Source organism: Ailuropoda melanoleuca, chromosome 5, assembly GCF_002007445.2.
Source record: "Ailuropoda melanoleuca isolate Jingjing chromosome 5, ASM200744v2, whole genome shotgun sequence".
Lineage (NCBI taxonomy): Eukaryota > Metazoa > Chordata > Mammalia > Carnivora > Ursidae > Ailuropoda > Ailuropoda melanoleuca.
In genome coordinates, this window is record NC_048222.1 from 52,700,932 (window position 1) to 52,721,836 (window position 20,905).

The 20,905-nt window shown below is 36.9% G+C and overlaps 1 protein-coding gene and 1 long non-coding RNA gene across 2 annotated transcripts in view; one reads left to right on the forward strand and one right to left on the reverse strand.

Annotated features, from left to right (window-relative positions):
• Positions 1–20,905, forward strand: part of WDR72 (WD repeat domain 72) — a 212,792-nt gene that overhangs the window by 32,995 nt on the left and 158,892 nt on the right. The window contains exons 3-12 of the mRNA XM_019806345.2: positions 420–526; positions 6,372–6,450; positions 7,554–7,728; positions 8,400–8,476; positions 9,754–9,873; positions 10,825–10,970; positions 11,365–11,461; positions 16,118–16,265; positions 18,059–18,292; positions 20,548–20,768. Of these exons, the coding sequence (XP_019661904.2) occupies positions 420–526; positions 6,372–6,450; positions 7,554–7,728; positions 8,400–8,476; positions 9,754–9,873; positions 10,825–10,970; positions 11,365–11,461; positions 16,118–16,265; positions 18,059–18,292; positions 20,548–20,768 (1,404 nt within the window). The remainder of the gene's footprint in view (positions 1–419; positions 527–6,371; positions 6,451–7,553; positions 7,729–8,399; positions 8,477–9,753; positions 9,874–10,824; positions 10,971–11,364; positions 11,462–16,117; positions 16,266–18,058; positions 18,293–20,547; positions 20,769–20,905) is intronic.
• LOC117802367 overlaps positions 5,936–20,905 on the reverse strand; it is a 481,710-nt gene continuing 466,740 nt past the window's right edge. Inside the window, exons 10-14 of the long non-coding RNA XR_004625626.1 lie at positions 19,870–20,027; positions 7,855–8,208; positions 7,560–7,752; positions 6,891–7,071; positions 5,936–6,239 (exon numbers count right to left, since the gene is read on the reverse strand). This is a non-coding gene — a long non-coding RNA (uncharacterized LOC117802367). The remainder of the gene's footprint in view (positions 6,240–6,890; positions 7,072–7,559; positions 7,753–7,854; positions 8,209–19,869; positions 20,028–20,905) is intronic.

The window sequence follows — 20,905 nt, forward strand, 5'->3', positions numbered from 1 at the left end:
AAAAAAATGTGTACAATACATCTCCTATGTCTAGACGTTTATTAAGATTTTTTTTTTAAAAACTATTTGAGAGAGAGTGGACATGAATGGTGGGGAGAGGCAGAGGGAGAGGGAGAAGCAGACTCCCCACTGAGTAGGGAGCCCGACACAGGGCTTGATCCCAGGACCCCAAGATCCTAACTTGAGCCAAAGGCATATACTTAACCAACTGAGCCACTTAACCAACCAAGTGCCCCTGTATCTAGATGCTTATTCTGTGAATTTTGATACAGCATAGATCAGTTTTCCTAAAACCTATGTAGAGCAAAAACATAATGTAACAGGGTTTCCTAATCAGAATTATGAATACTTATATAATGTGATGTTGATATTCTTCAAAAATTTATAGCTATTTAAAAGCTTATCCTCATCATTTTCAGATTTCAGCTAAAGAACTTTTATTTGGTCATTCGGCTTCAGTAACGTGTTTGGCAAGAGCGAGGGATTTCTCGAAACAGCCCTATGTCGTTAGTGCTGCTGAAAATGGGTAGGTAAGATGTGCACAACTTTGTGTTGCCTCTCCCTTTTTAAAAGCAACGATGGGGTACAGAATTCTGGGGCTGAAGGAAATCTTAGTGATTTTCATGTTCCTTTAATATAGAGGGAAATTTAGATCTTGAATGGTAGAGTGATTTGTGTGAAGATCCCAGGGAACATGATCAGTACTGTGTCTCCCAATTTAACTTTTTTTTTTTTTCTTGCTGGATTAATACCAAAATAAACACTCCAACTTGTGTATTGGGCCTTGTGGCAGCCTCACTGTGTAAGGGTAACGGCAAATGCCACCTGTTGAAGAATTGAAAACGGAAAAGTCCGGGTGCTTGTCATTTTCCATGGAGTAACTCACTTTGAGCTCTTGAGCAAACCTATCTAAGCCTTCATCATTTTGTAAAACAACTCAGTAGTTTTACTCTTCTTGTTACACACTTGTCTGATATCTTTACAGGAGAAGTAGAGGAGAGGGCTCAATGGCAAGTGAGATGGGGTGGGAGAAGAGAAAGGAACATAGGCTGTGATTTGGGTGCGGTTTTATGGAAGCAAGGTTTATGCCAATGAAATAGGACTAAGCTGTAAGAAAAAGCCTCACCAATGGAAGATGAGTTGGCTCCTGCTGATGAGTTATTTGCCAAAGTAGACTCAGGAATGCGGAATCAGTTCGGCATGCATTTGTGAATCAGGGATTGGATTACTCGTTGAAACAAGAGAACCCCCTCCTTTTTTTGTTTTTAACCTGAGGAGAAAGTATATGGCCCTGAACTCTGAGAACCAAAAGAATAATGAGTGTCCAACTTGAAGAAACTGAATAGTTTAACAAAATATTAGTGAAACGGATATCAAAGAGGTACATATTCTCATAGTTTACAGCAAAGCCATCATTGTTAAACTTAGAGAGATTGAACTTTAGGTGAGGCTAGAGTGAAATGCCCTGGTACCTTCCTTTCTTAACAATTGCTAGTAGCTTTCATATGCTAGGGCTGCCACAACGCCTGCTACACAAGCTGATACATTTATTGCCAGCTAGAGAATTTGGAAGATGGTGATTTTTTTTTTTCCCCTGAGACTACTTGGAGAATTGAGAAAAATTAATTGCTAAATGAGAAATAGCTCTGGAAAGTAACTGAGTTCTAACCTGAGGTTTTTGCCCACAGTAGTCTAGCTCTAAAAAAGAAACTAAGGTTAATGGACATATTCTTGATGATAGATGAATTCAGGTGTACGACCCTGCAAATATGATCATTAAAGAGCCAAGGAGTCTGGTTTGGTCTTCCTTTCCCAAGATGATCTGAATTTTCTAGAATTCTATTCCTCAAGATGCAAAACTTGGCCTGCATCTGTAAGACACTTTTTAAGCAGTATCTACATTTCAGCTACTGCATACTTAACAAATCCTACTTTAATCTGTTGAAAGTTACAAAACTAACTAGGCTTGGTCCATTATGTCCCAAACAATAGTGATTTTTTTTAGCTTTGAGAAGACTTGGGAAGTGACTGTAGACTTAGCATTTCTGCTTCCAAAATGTTCAGAGGAGACCCAGAATTGCTGTGATTCAGTTTTTCATTTTTTCCCCAAATTATAGTTCATCAGTAGGCATGTCATAAGATTCAAGAATTCCAGTGAATTCCAGGATGACTGAAAGGAAATACATACGTGTTGAAGCAACAGAATGCCAAAGAAAAGAAGATCCTGAAAGTGGTTAGTGGGAAAAAACAGTTTATAACAGAATGTAATTAAGCTGACTTCTCAACAGTAAAATTGAAACTAGACAGCAGTGAAATATCTTCAAAAAGTTGAGAGAAAATATCTGCCAACTTAGAATTGCATGTCTAGCAAAAATATCTTCCTAAAAATGAGGTCAAAAATAATAACATTTAGGACAAATACTGAGAATGCTCAGTGCCAGCAGATCTTCTATGAGCAACAGAATTCTAAGTGATATTCTTCAGTAAGAAAAGCGATGATTTGAGAAGGAAGAGCTGAAATGGAAGAAGGAATATTGAAGAAAACCAGCAAAGTTTTAGGAAGTGTAAATAAATACAGACTATTAGACAACGTTTATGTTTTTCCCATGCCCTGCTCCCATACATATACACACAATCCTAGTCAGCAATTGCATAGGATAGGGTAGTGACCAGATTCCACATATTCTGCTGTTCTAGAAGTGGGTAAAGCTGTTGATTAACTTCAGACTTTAAGTGAGACGTACATGTTGATATTTCCAGGGTAGCTGCTGAAAGAACACATAGAAGAAATAAAAATAAAAGAAACAGAATACAGAACTTCCAACTTGGAAAAGAAAAAAATAATGTTATTTAATCCAAAGGAGACAAAAATAAACGGGGCAAACGGAAAGCACAAAATAAGGTAGTTAAGATAAACCTGACTAAAACCGTAATCTCAATTATATAGAAGCCCTGAGCCCTCTAGTTAAATCACAAAGATTGTCATACAATTTAAAAGACAAAAACAGCATAAGAAAATAGATTAAAAATAAATGGATGGAAGAAAAAGATTTATCAGATGAATACTGACCAAAATGATGTTGAGATAGCTGTATAAATATTTTATATTAATAAATACACACAGTTAATAAAACCTTAAGGCACAAAAGCCTTGGCATTGATAAAGAGGGTTATTACTTATTAATAAAACTTTCAGTCACCAGCAGGAGATGAGACCAGAAAGTTAGGCAGGCACCCAGTCTTAGGGCCTTCTAGAACAGTGTTCCTCCAACCTGAGCTTGCATCAGGACCCCCTGCAGAGCTTGTGTAAATACAGATTTCTGGGCCCCACTCCCAGAGGTATGGGTTCCGTAGGTCTGTGCCGAGTTTCAAGAACTTGCATTTTATTTTTAAGAACTTGCATTTCTAAGACGGTCCTGGACAATGCTGAGGCTGCTTGTACAGAGAATATATCTGGTGTAGCGAGTATTCTTCAAGGAGGGCAGTAAGAGAAAGTATGATGTCAAGAATGACTTGGGAAACTCATTGGTGATGATACCAGTTATGAGGATAGGAAACTAAGGAGGACAGATGTTATGCTTCATTGTGAATATGAGGAGTGTGAAGTCTTGCAAGTCATCCACGTAGAGAGATATCTAATAGCTAGTTGCATATGGAAATCTAGAGCTCAGTGAACAGGTCTGGGTTTCCAGTGTCATATACATGGTATTTGAAGTGATGGGAGTAGATAATTCACCCAGAGAGGATGTGAAATGTGAACACATAAGAAAGCCTAAGACAAAAATCTAAGGAAAATCAGCATTTAAAGCAGCAGAAGAATGGAGCCTGAGAAGGCCAATGAAATCCCAAAGTATAATGGAAGACAAGAGAAAAGAGAGTTTGAAGAATATAAGGGACTTGGAATTCAAGATGGAAAACTGTGTTTATGTCCTCTCCCTCTAGACGTTGCATTAAAATAGAAATCATAACAGTTTTATAAGCACACAAATAAAAGAATAGGAATGGGGCCAAGAAAAAATAGTGTGTTCCTGAAAGTAGAAAAGTGGACAGAAGAATGGTAACTGATCTGTTTATCCACTGGGTGAATTTTTTATTGAGGCGCTAAGGGGGGGATATAGAACTGAATAAGGAAAAAAGGCCTTTTCTCCGGGAATTCAGCAATTTTGTAACTTTGTATGTTGTAGATACTTTCCTCTGGGTTCTTTTCAATGAAATTAAAAAATCAAGAATTTAAAAAATTTGAAAATTGTTAAACTTTTTTTTATAATTCAAGGTGTTTAATCTCTGTAGAAATGTTGGGAATAGTATTTCAAAAGGAAAAGAAGAATGTACATTTTAATAGTAAATTTACCTGTGTTCTTATTAAGTATGTAACTTTTACAGTTCCAGCTAAAATGTCAATGCTCCTTTTGATACACACACATTTGCTTTCTTTCCTTAAAAAGAATTTATAGGCAAAGAATCAGTTTTTGCTTTGTGGTAAATTGTATTTCTTTCTTTCTTTCTTTCTTTCTTTCTTTCTTTCTTTCTTTCTTTCTTTCCTTCCTTCCTTCCTTCCTTCCTTCTTTCTTTCTTTCTTTTCTTTCTTTCTTTCTTTTTTTAACTTTAAGATAGAAAATAAGATGATAAGAAAACAAATAGGGAAAGCATTAGAATCCAAGAGAGTTTAGAAACATTAGCATCACTGAGAGAGCTTTTACTGATGCCCAGGCTCCAACCTTGGAAAATATGATTTAATTAGCGGGGCTTGATGTCTGGGTTGGGTCCCAGACATCAGTATTTTTAAAAAGTTCCCTGATAATTCTCATGTACAGCCAGTTTAGAACCACTGGTTTAGAGATAGACTTATCTAGAAACAGACTAACTGACCAGGAGCTTTGCAAAACAGATATGCCAGGACCTCAACCCAGAGCCGCAGAATTAGAATCTCTATGGATAATTTTTGAAATATGCACAGGTGATACACAGCTAGAGTTGAGAACTGTGCTAATAAACTCCAATTCCTTGTGAAGCTAAAATTTTATATTAATAGCAAGTTAAGGTTCTATTTTTTTTTTTACCTTTGAGATATATTATTTCTGTTTCTACCTCCTTCCCAGTTTTATTTTTCACACACACACACACACACACACACACACATATTTTCCCCTTGTTTTACTGAGTTTTCATATTACCTCAAATCCTTTTTGGAATAAAGTCAGATATAAACAAAGAAAAAACTTACGAATATTTTGTTTCTATATCCAGAACAGGGTTTGTCAACCTCAGCACTAAAGACATTTTGGAGCACCGGAGAAGTCTTTGTTGTGGGGCCATCCTGCAAATCCTAGGATATTTAGCAGCGTGGCTGGACTTTCCCCACTAGATGGCAGTAGTGTGTTCCAAGTGTGACAATCAGAACTATCCCTTATCATTATTGTCCAGTGTCTTTGGGGGGCAAAATTGCCCCAGGTTGAGAACCAAGGATTTAAAGATTGATTTCCAGGGTTTGGCCAGAAAAACAAAAAAAAAAGTCCAGCAAACAACAAATGCATCTAGCATTTACTATTATTAATTCATATCTTTTGCTTCTTAATATCAGCTTCTCCCTGTAAAGCCAATAAAGCTTTCATTTATTCTTTCGTGGAAAGTTTTGCTTATGTGTTGAAAGTGTCAGAACTGAAGGATATTGCCAAACAACTCTGAAACAGCCATTCTGGTTTTTGTGACCTGAAATCATGTAGATTTAAATTGTCCTACGCTGGATGATATATTTTGTAGCTATATTTCATAATTTTACGTACATCCTTGTAACATGTAGGAAAGCAAGTCAGAGTTTTCTAAACAATGAGAATTTTCTAAATATGTAGTGGGGTGTGTGATTTCAGCATTTCAGGATAAGCCAAGAAATAAACCCTATCAATGGTAGACCAAATGTAGCCTCTTGGTGGCACTGTTTATTTTTATAAAAATGATACCTCACCTCCAGAAGACGCAGCTCTTGATGCATTATGCTTTTCAGAATATGTAGTTTAAGTTCAGTGAAATAAACCATTTTCAAGAGGATGCGGTTTCCATGAGATTGTTGTATTGTCACTCTAACAGACTGTGATAGCTGGATCCACACAATTTGGTTTAGGTCAGGTTGGCGCTGAAGTAAGGTTTGTAGGCTGGCAGCAGGGTGTAATTACCCAAACAGAAAGACACAGATACGGTATGTCATCCCTGCTAATGACCACAACATTTTCTTGCTCAGTAATCTGTAACAAAAAACCACATAAATGATCAGGTTGCATTTAAGTGCAGCACTAAAGAAAAACTTGGTGACACAAAAATTATTTCAGCCAATTGAGTAGAAATGACAGAGAATAATACAAAGTTATCTGTGCTAGGGAGATGTGTGTTTGGAATGTCACCAATGGACAGTGCGTGGAGATGGCCACACTTCCTTACAGGCACACTGCAATCTGTGTAAGTACCTTCCCTTCCTTCAGAACATTTCTGGATTCTGGAACTCCTTTACAGCATTTGCTAAGCACACCTTGAAAGAAAGGTCTTTGGAGGATATTCTTTTCTTTGATTTTTATTTTGTCCCTGGAGTAGAATAGTGTCAGTTATCATCTGTTATTTTGGCATTTTTCTTTCCCAAAAGTGACTATTCAAGCTTTTTTTTCCTAATTCTTTATTTCTGTATCTTTCTAAACATAGAAAATTCGAAAGACAATTTTTAATTTTTTCTTAGTTACACTCACAACACACAGACACACATGGAAAGATTCAGTTGTAATGACTTGCTATTTTATAAAGCAAAAAAGTTTTTTTTTTCTCTTCAATTTTAACCTTTTTTGGGGTGGATAGGGTCTTAATTTCTGAATTTATTTATGAAAAAATAACAGAAAGTATAGCCGTACCTTTATAATCATCTCCCAATATTTAAAACGGATTTTGGCTTTTGGTAGATGGACTCCAACATATAGGTAAGGCATTGCATTATGCCAGTGGTGCTTACAGTATTTTTTATATTTCACTCATTGCTTTTGGCATTGATGACTTGCACTGCAATATTCATGAAGTCCTTTCTGGGACCAAAACCTGCACAGTGAGAGAATTTTTCAAGAGTACAATATATTACTCAATCTTTGATAAAAGCCGTTCTCAAAACTTACTTGGCACAATTCCTCACACACTCTTCAAACGCTTTTATTTCTTCTTAACATACAGTAATGTTGCTAGGAGAAGGAACCTGATTTTTTTGTTTTGTTTAATTCTATGTAGCATTCTAGAAATAAAACAATTGTGAGCTTTCCATAACTTGGAATAAGATTCTTTTTTCCTAAAAGATCCCCCTTCCTCCAGAAAAATGGTGAATTACAAATGAGACTAAAGTCCCAAATCAATGCTTCAAAAGTATGGAATAATTGAACTAAAAGAAATTTTACTTGTTATTCAGTAGCAAGTAAATACTTTAATGGGATAGATGCTAAAACTAAAATCCGGAGAAGTCTTCACCGTAGCCCAAATTATGTTCATTGCTAGTAATGATTAACTCTTTGCTTTGAATTCCATTTTCATAGTATTACCACTGCTCATTCCGGATGACTGGGGAAGGCTGGCTTTTGTGTTGTGGAGAATATCAAGATGTTCTTATCATTGATGCCAAAAGCTTGGATGTTATTCACACTTTTATATCATCTCAGTCTCCTGATTGGATCAACTGCATGTGCATTGTTCACTCCATGAGAATTCAAGGTAAGAGTTGGCTATTATATGACACTAAGAGAGTACATACAGAAATATCACTTTTGAACAATTTGTTAAACTAATGGGCCAGAGTTCAAAATACTTCTTTATGTTTACCTGTTATGTTATGTTTACCTGAGGACAGTTCTCTAAGCCAGATCAAGAAAACTGAGAACACCCATGTCAGTGGTTCAAGTCATTACAAAGTCAGCAAGAGGTCGAGATGAAATGAAAAGAGGACACTGTTTCCATGACCCAGGTCATTGGTACATTTCAAGAGTGACAACCAGGCATTTGTTGTGGATTAGCAAAACTCTTGGAACTTTTGCCTTGCTGTATCTTCTGGATATAGTAGAGAAATCAGATTCCGTAATGAAGGAAAGCTGGCTCCTTACTTGTTTCGAAATAGGAAGGTGTAATATTGACAGTATAATGATTTTCAATGTAGTTCTGCTCTTAGTGGCATTCTTCTGTTACATGGGGGTCACTCTGAAATTTTAAAACAAATTTAAAATGTGATCTAAAATGTTTATTTTTTATTAAAAAAAATAAAAAAAAACAAGGCTCAAAATTTTCCACCTGTGTAACCCTGTGTAATCCTTAAACAACTATGCTATGATCTTTACAGCAATCAGTTATAACAGAGGTCAACTTACATGTGACCTTTATTGTTCTTACAGAAGATTCTCTCTTGGTGGTATCAGTAGCGGGTGAGCTCAAAGTATGGGATCTCTCTTCATCTATCAACAGCATTCAGGTTGGCTTGTGAAACTCTTGTTTTTTTATTCTCTTAGATCAAGTATATTTATTGATTTTTTTTAATTATAAGGGTGCTACCCATTCACTGTTAAGAGTTCAAATAATATTGAGGCGTCTGTGTGGCTCAGTCGGTAAGCATCTGCCTTCAGCTCAGGTCATGATATCAGGTCCTGGGATCCAGCCCCACGTAGGGCTCTGCGCTCAGCGGGTAGTCTGCTTCTTTCTCTCTCCTTCTCCCCTCTGCACCTCCCCCCCACCTCGTGCTCATGTGCATGCACTCTCTCTCAAATAAATAAATAAAATCTTTAAAAAAAAAAGTTCAAATAATGTAGAAGTGTATAAATTTATATCCATGTACTTCCCCCATCACTCCTCCAAGGGGTGGGCATTGGTAACAATTAGATTGTATCCTTCCAACCTGTTGTCAGGACATATACAAATATTCTTTTTATACACACACACAAACACACACACACACACACCTGTGCACACACACACATTGGTTACATTTTAAAAGAAATTCATAAATCTGTCACAGAAGAGTATCTTTCTGACCCTTACAGCAGAAATAAAGACCCTTTCTTCTGAGGATATGTGAGTGGTGGCCGGGAGGTAACAGTGAACAGCTGTGGGTCACAGGCACTGAGAGTCCAGTGTGTCTACCTGCTCCCTGCGTCAGGCCACAAGTTGAAGTGGTGGATAAGAGAGCAGTCGTAATATTTATGCTGATGATAAGATTGTTTCAGCTGCCCTGTGCTCTGAGCTCGCCTTTGGAATTTTTTGTTTGGGGAAGCCTAGGAATTGTGTTGGCATAATGAGCCCAAGAAACACACACCAGCATTATCAGAAACGTACTGTGAATATGGTATTCTAGGTGTCCTATTTTGGCCACTCCTTGATTTTTTTTCAAAGCATTTTATTCATTTTTCTATTTTAGCAATTAAGGTATTACAGGGTTTTTTTTTAATATTTTACTTTTTTTGTTTTATCTCTCTGCCATGTCTGAAAATTAGAAACTTACTCATATCTGTACATTCTCAGCATCCCAGCACAATCCCTACAGAATGTTTGTTGAATGATTATATGAGGAAACCTGTTCCTCATGGTTTCCTTTGCAAAGTAAATTATTAGTTCAGAAAACTCAAAAGGAAACTGGGGTAGAAAAATTGGTGTGATGTACTTGAGGTGTATGATGGGACAAGTCTTCTCATATAGTCATGTATAAATTGCCTAGAACTAGTACTAAAATGTTTTCATTTCTCATTCCTTTTGAAGGAAAAGCAAGATGTCTATGAAAAGGAATCCAAATTTCTTGACTCCTTGAACTGCCGGACAATACGATTTTGCACATATACGGAAAGACTTTTACTGGTGGTATTTTCTAAATGTTGGAAGGTATTATAAAATAACAAAATAATTACCAGTGATATACAAATGTAATTTTTTCTTGCTCAGTACAATGATTATAAGACTATGATTTAAATACGATACAAACTCTATAATATTATTATCAGAGCATGGAATTATTTGTGTTTTATAACCTACTTTTATCAATGTTCCTCTCCCTGCGCTCAGCTCTTTTGCTTCTCAGGAGAATATATGTCTAAAATATATCCTAATTTTATTAATAACAAACTATTATGATAGTGGGCATTTATCTTTACATTATTTTTAAAATTTGATGCCTGCACTTTAGAACTAAAAAGAAAACTAATACTTTTCACCTACATACGTTGATTTTATTTTTAGACTTTTTCTGCTTAGTCACTACATTCATTTTTAAGGAATATACATTCCTTTCTTGTGACTATATTCACTGGTCTCTCCAATAAGAAAGAAAAACTGTTATTATATCATTTGATGGCATCCTTTTTTTCTTTAATGTTCCATATAGCTGGCCCAGTTGACAAAACCATATTGTCTTAATTTATATGCTGATAATATACTTTTGAACAAAAATATTAAGTATGTGGTTTAACAAGAGATTTCGGCTGTATAAACTTTTTTGTGTAATAAATTTTCAAAATTTAAAGTTGGACTACCGTATGGAAGAAATAAAATTATATATACATTTTGGAATTTTTTGGTCTCTGTGCTTAATGGGCACATTCTGGAATGGCACAAAGCTTATTCACTGAAACCTACCTTAATAGAAATGTGAAAAAATAAGTACCTGTAAAATATTATCTTGGTACATGAGTACAGTGTGCCGTTATTAATAGTTAATATATTGTTGCACTAACACTGCCATCTAAATGGTCTTGATAAGCATAATTTATCTTTCATCTCATTGGCAGATTAGATTAAAAGCTTTTGTTAACATGTGTCATTTATTTCGTATTTTAGGTTTATGATTATTGTGATTTTTCCCTTCTGTGGACTGAAGTTAGTGGAAGCGGGCAGTGTTTTGCTGGGGGAGAGGTGCTTGCTGCTCACAGAATCATCATCTGGACAGAAGACGGTCACAGTTACATCTATCAGCTGCTGAACAGGTGGGCTCAGATGGGAGCGGCTTACAAAACATTCAGGTAGAAAATGAACTTTGGGAGGTTTATTATGGAAAAATCCCTGCATGCCGCCCGTGATCAAAAACCAGAACAAAACAACTTTGGCACTAGAAGATTTACTCTGGGCTTGTAGGCTTCAGCCTTTGTATAAAACAGCAGGGGATGAAGGAATGAGATTAACCATGTATAACTTGTACAGCTGGTGCTGGGTTTTCAAAAAGTCACTTGTAATTATTAACCCAACAATTTCTAACTAGAGTTTAGAAACTTGAATGGTACCATCCAGCTTTTGAAAGTGGGAGGAGGAAAAAAAAAAGAACCAACAACGAATAAAGAACCCCAAAATTCTAAATTCTGCTTTTCATTTTTCACCATGCAGCGGGCTTTCCAAAAGCATATACCCTGCTGATGGAAGAGTGCTCAAAGAGACCATTTATCCTCATTTACTGTGCTCTACTTCTGTGCAGGAAAATAAGGTAATGCCAGGAGAGAGTGACTGCCTGCAAACTGTCACTCCGCATCTCAGATAAAGTGTTGCTTTGTCTGTAACAGAGTCGGACTTGAAAAAGTTGAAGAATCACAGCAAGTTATCAATGAGAAAATCAAATCCAACTGTTAATGGGTACTGAAGAGAAAACATTGCCTTTGAAAAATGTATTTTTTAAAGTCTGATTACACAATATGTGTTTATTATAGAAAAATCACCAAAGTTAAAAAAGGAGGAACGGAAATTCTTAATTTTGCCACTATAAATATTCATGAGGGGTATTTTTATGTGTTTACTTATTTTAATCAGGAAAATTTCAAGTATTTAAAAAGTTGCAAGAATAGGACAGTGATCACTCATCTACCCTCTACCTAGATTCACCAGTTGTCAACATTTTGCTATATTTATTCTCTCTCTCTCCCTCTTTCTACACACACACACACACACACACACACACACACACACACACACACCTTTTTCACTGACTCTTTGGATAAATGGTTTGATATAAAATTATTATCATTTTGATGTGGCTAATCCAATTTTTAAACTTTATCAAATGGTTTGTATCCGGCTTTTTTTAACTCAGTATTTATCATTTTTTGCATATATTTAGCTCTTCTTCTGACTAAATTTTCTTGCTAAAACAAATATAATTGTGATTCCTGGCAGAGTTGAGGATATAATTGTGTTTTTACTTGACCGAATTATGTCCTTTGACACTCTATGAAGCGTCTATAAAATAAAAGTTATTTTGTTTTAGTAGTGCTAACCAAAGTGGGGCTTTTGTTGTTGTTGTTGTTGTTGTTGTTGTTGTTGTGTTAACCTCTGGGCTTGGTCATCAGTTAATTATTCAAAGAAGCATTTCATGGAGAATGGAGGTGTTTGGATTACTGATGTGTCAACCAAGGAAGCATGTTATTTTTTTACAAAGGGATGGTTTGCTTAATTAGTTGGCGTTGCTGTTGGAGACCCTGTAGTTCCCGTGATTGTCCCGTTAACATGTCATCAAGGTTTTGGTGCAAAAACTTGATTAAGAAGCTGCCAGCCAAAAATGAGAACTCTAAGTGCCCCTGAAGCATAGGCAGACTTTAGAGTTATGGCATCAGGCACTATTTCTAAAGTCATTTGTGCATGGTAGTCGAGTCTTGTTTCACTGTTGGTCATAAAAGCAGTATTGTGGCTTACCCAGAAAAGCATTTTTAGATATTTTTTAAAGGACCTGCCTTCCCATTCTTTTAGCTCCAGAATGCATTTCTTATAAAGCAGTTTTCCCTAAAAGCTAAAATATAAGTAGTGTCCTTTAAGAGCTTCCAGTCGACTCCAAATACCAGTGCTATACACAAATATGTGGAAAAAGTACAGCAATAACAAATTAACCTAAAAAATACCAGTCTTAGGGGAAGCCGTCTTATTTTGTTCCTCAAAATGTAAAGACATAGATTTATGGGTCTTCTATCAATAATTCTTGTTTACACAACTTCAGTTACTTCTTTATCTTAAAAGTGGAAGTACTTGGGAGCCAGTGAAATATGACAAGAATCATTGGAAACGTAAAGAAGCTGGTCTGCCCATCCTTACACCCTTGCTTGCCCTTTGTCCATCAAGAAATTAAAGTCTGACATTATTCTTATTCAAAACATCCCCGATATTCACTAAATATAGGACTTACTGGTTTCTCCTGCAGTTAGAAGGTAACATTTTGGTTGGTGAGTTTGGTAAGTAAAATGAGTTTAGAAAAGGGGATTCTATAAATATGCAGGATTAAGTAGACTCCTCTTTTGGAATGACACTGTTGAATTACACGTCAGTGTTTGACAGTAACGTGTTTTCAGGAACATATCTGCTGATGGAGTTGTCCTAGCAAGATGGGACTGCCCCTTCCTGTCAGTACTTTGTGAAAGTCTCCCAGCTTCAGATCACAGCTGGTGATCACTGAGGCCTGTGACAGGGGTCCTGGTTGTTGAGATGAGGTACTGGGCTTTCCAGGGTCTTAGCTATGGAGTAACTGCAGTGCTGAGGTGGGAGTAGCTGGCGTAGAAACAGCCTGAGGTTTGCCGACAGGGAATCGGGGTGCATGAACTAAGAGTAATAATGATGGTGATGTTAGGCAACTTTTTGTGTTTGAGGCCTTATTATTGTCAGACACACTCTTCCCTTTACATGCATTCCCACCATGACCTCACTTTAAAACTGATGTTCAGGGGCGCCTGGGTAGCGCAGTCCTTAAGTGTCTGCCTTAGGCTCAGGGCGTGATCCCGGCGTTCTGGAATCGAGTCCCACATCGGGCTCCTCCTCTGTGAGCCTGCTTCTTCCTCTCCCACTCCCCCTGCTGTGTTCCCTCTCTCGCTGGCTGTCTCTCTGTCACATAAATAAATAAAATCTTTAAAAAAAAAATAAAATAAAACTGATGTTCAGAGAGGTTAATTCCTAGGATTCGAACCTAGGCCATTTGGCCCCAGAGTCTGGCAGTGGGACTTGGGAGCAAGTTTCTCAGTTGCTCTGAAAAGTGGATAATAAGAATGGCTAATACTCACTGAGTATGTACCACAGGCACGCCACCATTCTAAGCACCTCACCTGTAGCAACTCATTAACCCTGACAGCAATCCCATATAATAGGTGCTTTTATTGGCCTTCTTTGACAGTTAGGGAGAATGAGACACAGAGAGGTTAAGTAAATTGTCCAGATCAAGTAATTGGCTCTTTTAATAGAGTTAGTATGTGCTAAACCAGGGTTTGAATCCGGGCAGTTAACCCAAGAGGATTCACTCTTGAAGACTCTTTTATTACTCCTGGAGGTACTCCCTCTCGGAGGGTGAGCTCTCCTCATGATGTGTGTGGGGTACTGTGATGACAAATCAGAATTCGTGTGGTAAGAGGCCCTGAGGAGGTGTGCAGGTGAATAGCAGAACAGGAGAGGGAACCACTGGGAAGGATGAGGGCGTAGGTGACGAGGAGTGGGTGTGAGCAAGTGAGAACAGAGGGGATGACAGCAGCCCAGGACTGTGAGCCGCAGGGACAGTGCCCGGAGCTTCGAGGGCAGCCACGTGCTGCCTGCCACCAACCTGAATAACCACCCCACCTCCCTGGAGCTTCATTCCCACATCAAAATCCAGAGGGAGTTGGACTAGTCAGTGCTAAGGTTCCTCAAGGTCAAGAGAGTTGGAGAAGCCAGTTTACCCAAATGTTATCAACACCGTTTCTAACACCTACAAAAGTGACGGCCTGAAAAGTGTAGACTCCAAAGTGCCTTCTGCATCTTAAAAAAGAAAAAAAAAGGAAAAAAAAAAGATTTGTTCAGAGAACTGACTTCATTTGAACTGTTTCTCTTCTGCAATGCTTTCATTTTGGGAGACGATAGAGGATTACACATCTTGCTTGCATGGTTTTGGATTCCTTTCTTTTTCTCTTCCTGTCTTGGTTTTTTTATCTCCACAACAGGAATAATAACAATGTTTACTTACTTTGTAGCTTTGTTGTGAGGATTAAGTAGAGCAGTGTTTTGGCCTTTAATATTCTCTACAGACATATTATAGAATCTTTCCAATAATACATCAAAGTCCTGACCTTCAAGCCTATTTTCTGACTAGGAACTATCACTTTCATAGACTTCTTTAATTCTAGCACCAGCGGTTGGCTTTCTTTCCAGGGTGCCTTTTATTTGTAGATCAAAAGAAGTGTTTATTTTTGTTTTTATAATCACTTAATGATTTTGATCCCTTGTGCAGAATCTCTCTATGCAAGTCTGCCCAAAGAACACCTACACTGCACTGAGGTACTAGAGAGATTCTAGACTTATTCACTAGTAAAAGCGTATCTTCCAGAACTCTGGTGCCCAATATTCATACTCTGCCTCAGCAAAATTATAACTTCATGTACATAAATATATAATATGTCTTAATATAAACTATAACTATATATTTATTTATATTAATATAATATTTGTTTGTTTCTTTGTTTACTTATTTATTTATATGTTATGGACTCTTTTATGTGTGGCCACTTAGGATATTTAAAATCAAACATATTAAATCTGGAAAATAGTCAACAGAAAGTAGAAAGTATATTAATAAGACAAAATTACCATACAGATACTCGTTGTTGCTATTTTCATTGACAATTGGAACTGAAGGGGCCATAAAGATAATCCGGCCTCGTTAGAGGGAAGAAGAGTATGGTCATGAAGTCATGGACTCTTGAGTCAGAATTATTGGACTCCAAAGCACCTTGCTGTCTATTAGCACTCTGGGTAAATCAATGTCTTCACTCTCAGTTTATTCATCTGTAAACTGGAGACAGTGATAGTATTAACTTCACAGAATTATTGTGAGGATTATTTAGCTGAATGGATGGAAAGCCCCTAACAGTATGTGTCACACATACACAGAACATGTTCAGTAAATGTTAAATATTCTCATTAACTCTCCAAAGTCTAGCTGATGATTTTGCTTCTATTTTATAAAAAATTGTTCTGTCTTGAGTAAGAGATTATTTCAGTTAAGTTACTTGGAATTTTTGAAAGACCAGGAAACAAAGGGAAACAGTTTAGTTCATCTATGAAGTCCTGTCCCTCCATTTTAAAACAGTGGTTGTCATTTTATATTTAGATATTTTTTCTACATAAAAGCTAATTTTTTGTTTAGAACCAGAGCCTTTCCTTTGTTATGGGCTACATGAATGAACGGAAGGAGCCTTTTTATAAGGTACTTTTCTCTGGAGAAGTCTCAGGAAGAATTACTTTGTGGCACATCCCTGATGTTCCTGTATCCAAGTTTGATGGTTCTCCTAGAGGTAAGACAATTTCTAACCTATTTCTAATCACATGTCTTCTGAGAACGAGTTTATGATTAACTCAGTGTTTTTCTCATTTGAGTCACACGAGGTTACCAGTAAGACAAATTTTCTCATGTACCACTATGCATTAGATGTCAACATAAAGGTAGGTATAAACATTTTTTGTTTTTGTCTTTGTTTTTTTTTGGGGGGGGGCAGAGAGAGAGAGAGAGAGAGAATCCCAAACAGGCTCCACACCCAGCCCAGAGCCCAACCTAGGGCTTGATCTCACGACCCTGAGACCATGACCTGAGCCAAAATCAAGAGTTGGATGCTTAACCGACTGAGCCACCCAGGCGCCCCAAACATGATGTTTATAGATCTTGTACAATAATACAACCAATATAATTCAAATGAACATTAATTTAACAGGAATGGTGTTTTATTGAAATGAAATGAACACTTGCAGCATGAATGTAGGATAGGCTGATACACCATACTCATGTTTTTGAATTTGTCGTGCCCATATACTGTACCTTTTCAGCCAATTTCTCTGTTGGTGGTATTGCAGCTGCTTGGAACTACAGGCACAGATATAAACTTGGCCACTAAAACATTTAGCATTTGCTTACTTTAGTTTTTCATAGAATACAAAACTGAGATTATTAGAGTAAACATTATTGTGGAGAACCTTCAAACTCCTGAGACCACGTATTCCAAATTGAGGAAGCCTGTCTTACTCTTTTTCCCTTTTACCCAAGTCATTAAGTCATCTCTGTGAATCCTTCTCTGGGGCACAGCAGAAACAAGGTCCTCAATACTTAATTTGTAGCAAATTTCCACTATTTAACAAATCTACCAGTATAACTTTTAGTGTCTTTGTCCCAAATGCTTTCAGAATGGTTCATAATAGTCCTAGGTTAATAAGAAATGGGTCAAAAAATAGATGGAGAACTTAGTACAGCGTATGAAAAAGTTTCTTACAAGTTCAGTTTAAGACTTAAAATACATACCATGCCCCTGCTGAGGCCACCTGATGGTGACCTAGGATTTTTTACGTATGTTCCACTGCCAGCAGCAGAATTAAGTTAGCATCTAGTTAACCTTCTTTATAATTAGAACCATAGACATCTATGACAGCGTTTGATGCTTGTCTCAGGTTTGGACTCTAGGTTTTCATAGTCATTGTGGCATGTGTACTGCAAGACCAGGGGTCTCTTTCATAGAGAGGTAGGTTGGCTTTGACTTGCCCTCTTTGCTCCTGCATCCAAGCTTCTCTCCCTTCCTGAGCCTACTTGAGGCCCAGGTCAAATGGTTGGGTAGCATGCTATGTAAAAGGATAACCAGTGTTCTTGGTACTCATAGATAATTTTCCGGGATGGGGGGGGGGTTAGTATGATTTTCATACCCTTGATATTTAAAGAATACATTTCTTCCATTTTCCTCACATAACTAATAGACCCTCAGTTTTCCTTCTTAATATTGCTGAGACACACAGAGAACTTAGGAGATTGGACCACCACTTTACATCGTTGCAAGACTTTCTCAGTTCTCTTCAGTTGACCTAAGTCTAAAATGAATGCACTAATACACACCTGTTCTTCTGAGGCTCCTTGAAGGACAGAGGACCAAAGAAATAGTATTTGGAATAAAGACAGTAGATGACAGGAAAACTCTTCTGCGGATAGCCACTGTTAGGATGGCAAAAAAGCCTCTTAGGTACCCCAAGGGATGGTTCCTTGATAACATTTTCCATATCTGTGATGAATTTAAAAACTGAATTTTCCCTTTTTTGTGTATTTTCCTTTTAGAAATACCAATAACCGCCACCTGGACTCTTCAAGATAATTTTGATAAGCATCATACCATGTCACAAAGTATTATTGACCATGTCTCTGGGACTGGAACAGTGGGAGTCACTTCATCAGAGCATGTTCCAAGTCTTGATAAACTAATATGTGGCTGTGAAGATGGGACAATTTTCATTACACAGGCTTTGAATGCTGCCAAAGCAGGACTTCTAGAAGGAGGTTCTTTATTAAAAGGTCATTGAATTTTATTTAACCCTATTTATTTAATTTCCTTAAGCTTCAACTTTAACAAATTGTACTAAGATTCCTGAAGCTTAAAAAATTTGCTGACATTTGCTAATTAACGTGTACATAGTTTAATATTAAAATAAAAACATCTAGTTTTTTTTTTAAAGTCAAGTGGAAGGTTATACAATGAGAAATATGTTTCTCTTCTTCCTTGATCTTCCAGCTCCCTTCAACAAAGGTAACTGCTAATAAGTTTCTTTATGCCCTCCTCGAAATTTTCTATGCATATACAAGTACATGCCAACATACTAATATGCATTCTTTTAATAATATTATACAGATAGAGGCATAGTCTATACACTTAACTGACATTTCCTGAAGTGTATCTTAATAAAATATTTGGAGCACATTCTTTATGAGTTCCATTTAAATGACTAATAATAATCAAATTTTAATTTTTAAAAAATCTATTAATGGGTGTTTCAGTTTTTCTAGTCTTAGGCTACTGGAGGCAATGCTGAATTTACCATCTTTGCACATACATGTGAGGATATCTGAGTATTTATTCTCAGGAGTAGAATTACTGGGTTGACACGAGTATTTTAATTTTGAAAATATATCTAAAAATGTTCTCCAAAGAGCATGTATCTGTGTATATGGGTGTCCACTAACAGCCTATGAAAATGCCTTTTTCCCCACACCTGAGCCAACTTTGTGTGCTATTAAACTTTTTAATATTTGCCAATCAGGAGAAAATGGTATCTTCCTGTTTTAATTTTTTATTTTTTTGTAAATGAAATGTAAGTATGTTCTTATACATTTTTGTGCATTGCAACGGTGAATACCTATTAAATAAATACTGTTGTGGAGTAAGTGTACATGTGTAGATATGTCTAATATTTTTTAATGCATGGATCCTAGTAGATAGCAAGGTCCTTAAGAGTAAAGGCCAAATCTCACTTTTTAAGACACATCTTGTTACTGTTCTCAGCTTACTTTGGCTGCTTACTAAATGTTACTATCTTATGTTCAGTGATTACCTAAGATAGAGGAGTGAATAGCAATGAACAGAGGGCAGGTAATACACTTCCACAGCCCAATGGCTGCTGTTAAAAGTTAGTGAAAAAGCTTAAGACCTTAGCATTTTTTATCTAGGCTGTTTTTTCTTATCCATAAAACAAGCACAAACATACATTTGACTTAAACATTTGAATTAATATTCATCGTGGTTTGCTAAGGGATATAAAGTGAGGATGTGCCTCATGGAATAAAAATAACTAATGACTCTTTAGTAGAAGTAGTAATGATTCTTTGGGACTCTTTTTCAATCTGAGTAAAGAGGGCTTGTGGTCATTGGTCTTCTCCATTTTTTTTTTTTTTTTTAAGTTTTAGCTAATGCCGTAAGAAGCAGTACAGAAACTGGGCGTCAGTAGCCTTGTGTTCTGGTATAGCTAGGGTATGCAATACCCACATTCCTACCAAGTGCCAGTGCTAGGAAATGAAGGGCATTATCATATTTATTCCCACAACAGTCTTGTGTGAAGTAAGTGCTATTATTATCCCAAGTTTTTAATGTGCAGTACCTGTGACTTAGAGGGGAAAAGCAATTTGTCGTGGCGACCCATCTAGAAGACCAAAGCTGGATTCGTCTCACAGCAAAACTCTGCTCTCAAGCATTATGCTGTGCTCTCTTACACTTGGATTCAAGTCGCTTAACTTCTCTGCACCTCCAGCACTTTCTCTGTAAAACAAAGAGATCAAACTAGGTGATCGCTAATATTTTTTAAGGCAAAACTGTTCTGCGAAACTTTGCTTTTTTTTTTATACTAGACTTGGTTATGCTTATTGAAGGGGCAGCAGTGGAGTCCTGAGATTAATTTTTGTAGAAGCAAAATGTGTGAGTTGTTCATTCTTTTAGACTAGCCTTTGCTGTGTGACAGCACTGGAATTGGTGCTAGCTAATTTTGCTGCTGGCTAACTTGCTGACTAAACTAAAATTGGTGCTCGCTAACTTGAAAACATCCTTAATGAATCAGCAGACTTCCAACAACCAGACTTCATCAAAAGCTCGACCTAGCTTAGGAGGAAGTACTTGCCTTCTGAAATGGTCCAAGGGTTGTTCGTTCATTTTCTTAACCAACAGCCTAGCTTTAATGATGTGTTTTTTCTTTGCATTAAAATTTTTAAAAGAAAATGTTAGCACGATTTCTTGAGCAAAAATATTTTTTTTTCCAATTACATGGTGTTTGATTGTTTTTCAGATTCCCTTCCTTACAAAGTTCTCAAAGGCCATCACCAAGGTGTTACTTCATTACTTTACCCACATGGTCTCTCTTCAAAATTAGACCAAAGTTGGCTTGTGTCTGGGGACCAGGACTCATGTGTCATCTTGTGGAATATCTTTACTGAAGAAATTTTGCATAAATTCTTTTTGGAGGCTGGTCCAGTAACAAGTCTTTTGATGTCACCAGAGAACTTCAGAGTAAGTTAAGACAAAGAGTAAAACTTAACATAAATTTAAAAGTTATATAACATTACAGAGCATTTAAAAAATGTAAGGGAAATTAACCCATATTCCCAGAGAAAAAAGTTCTGTGGACCCATAATACAACTGGATAA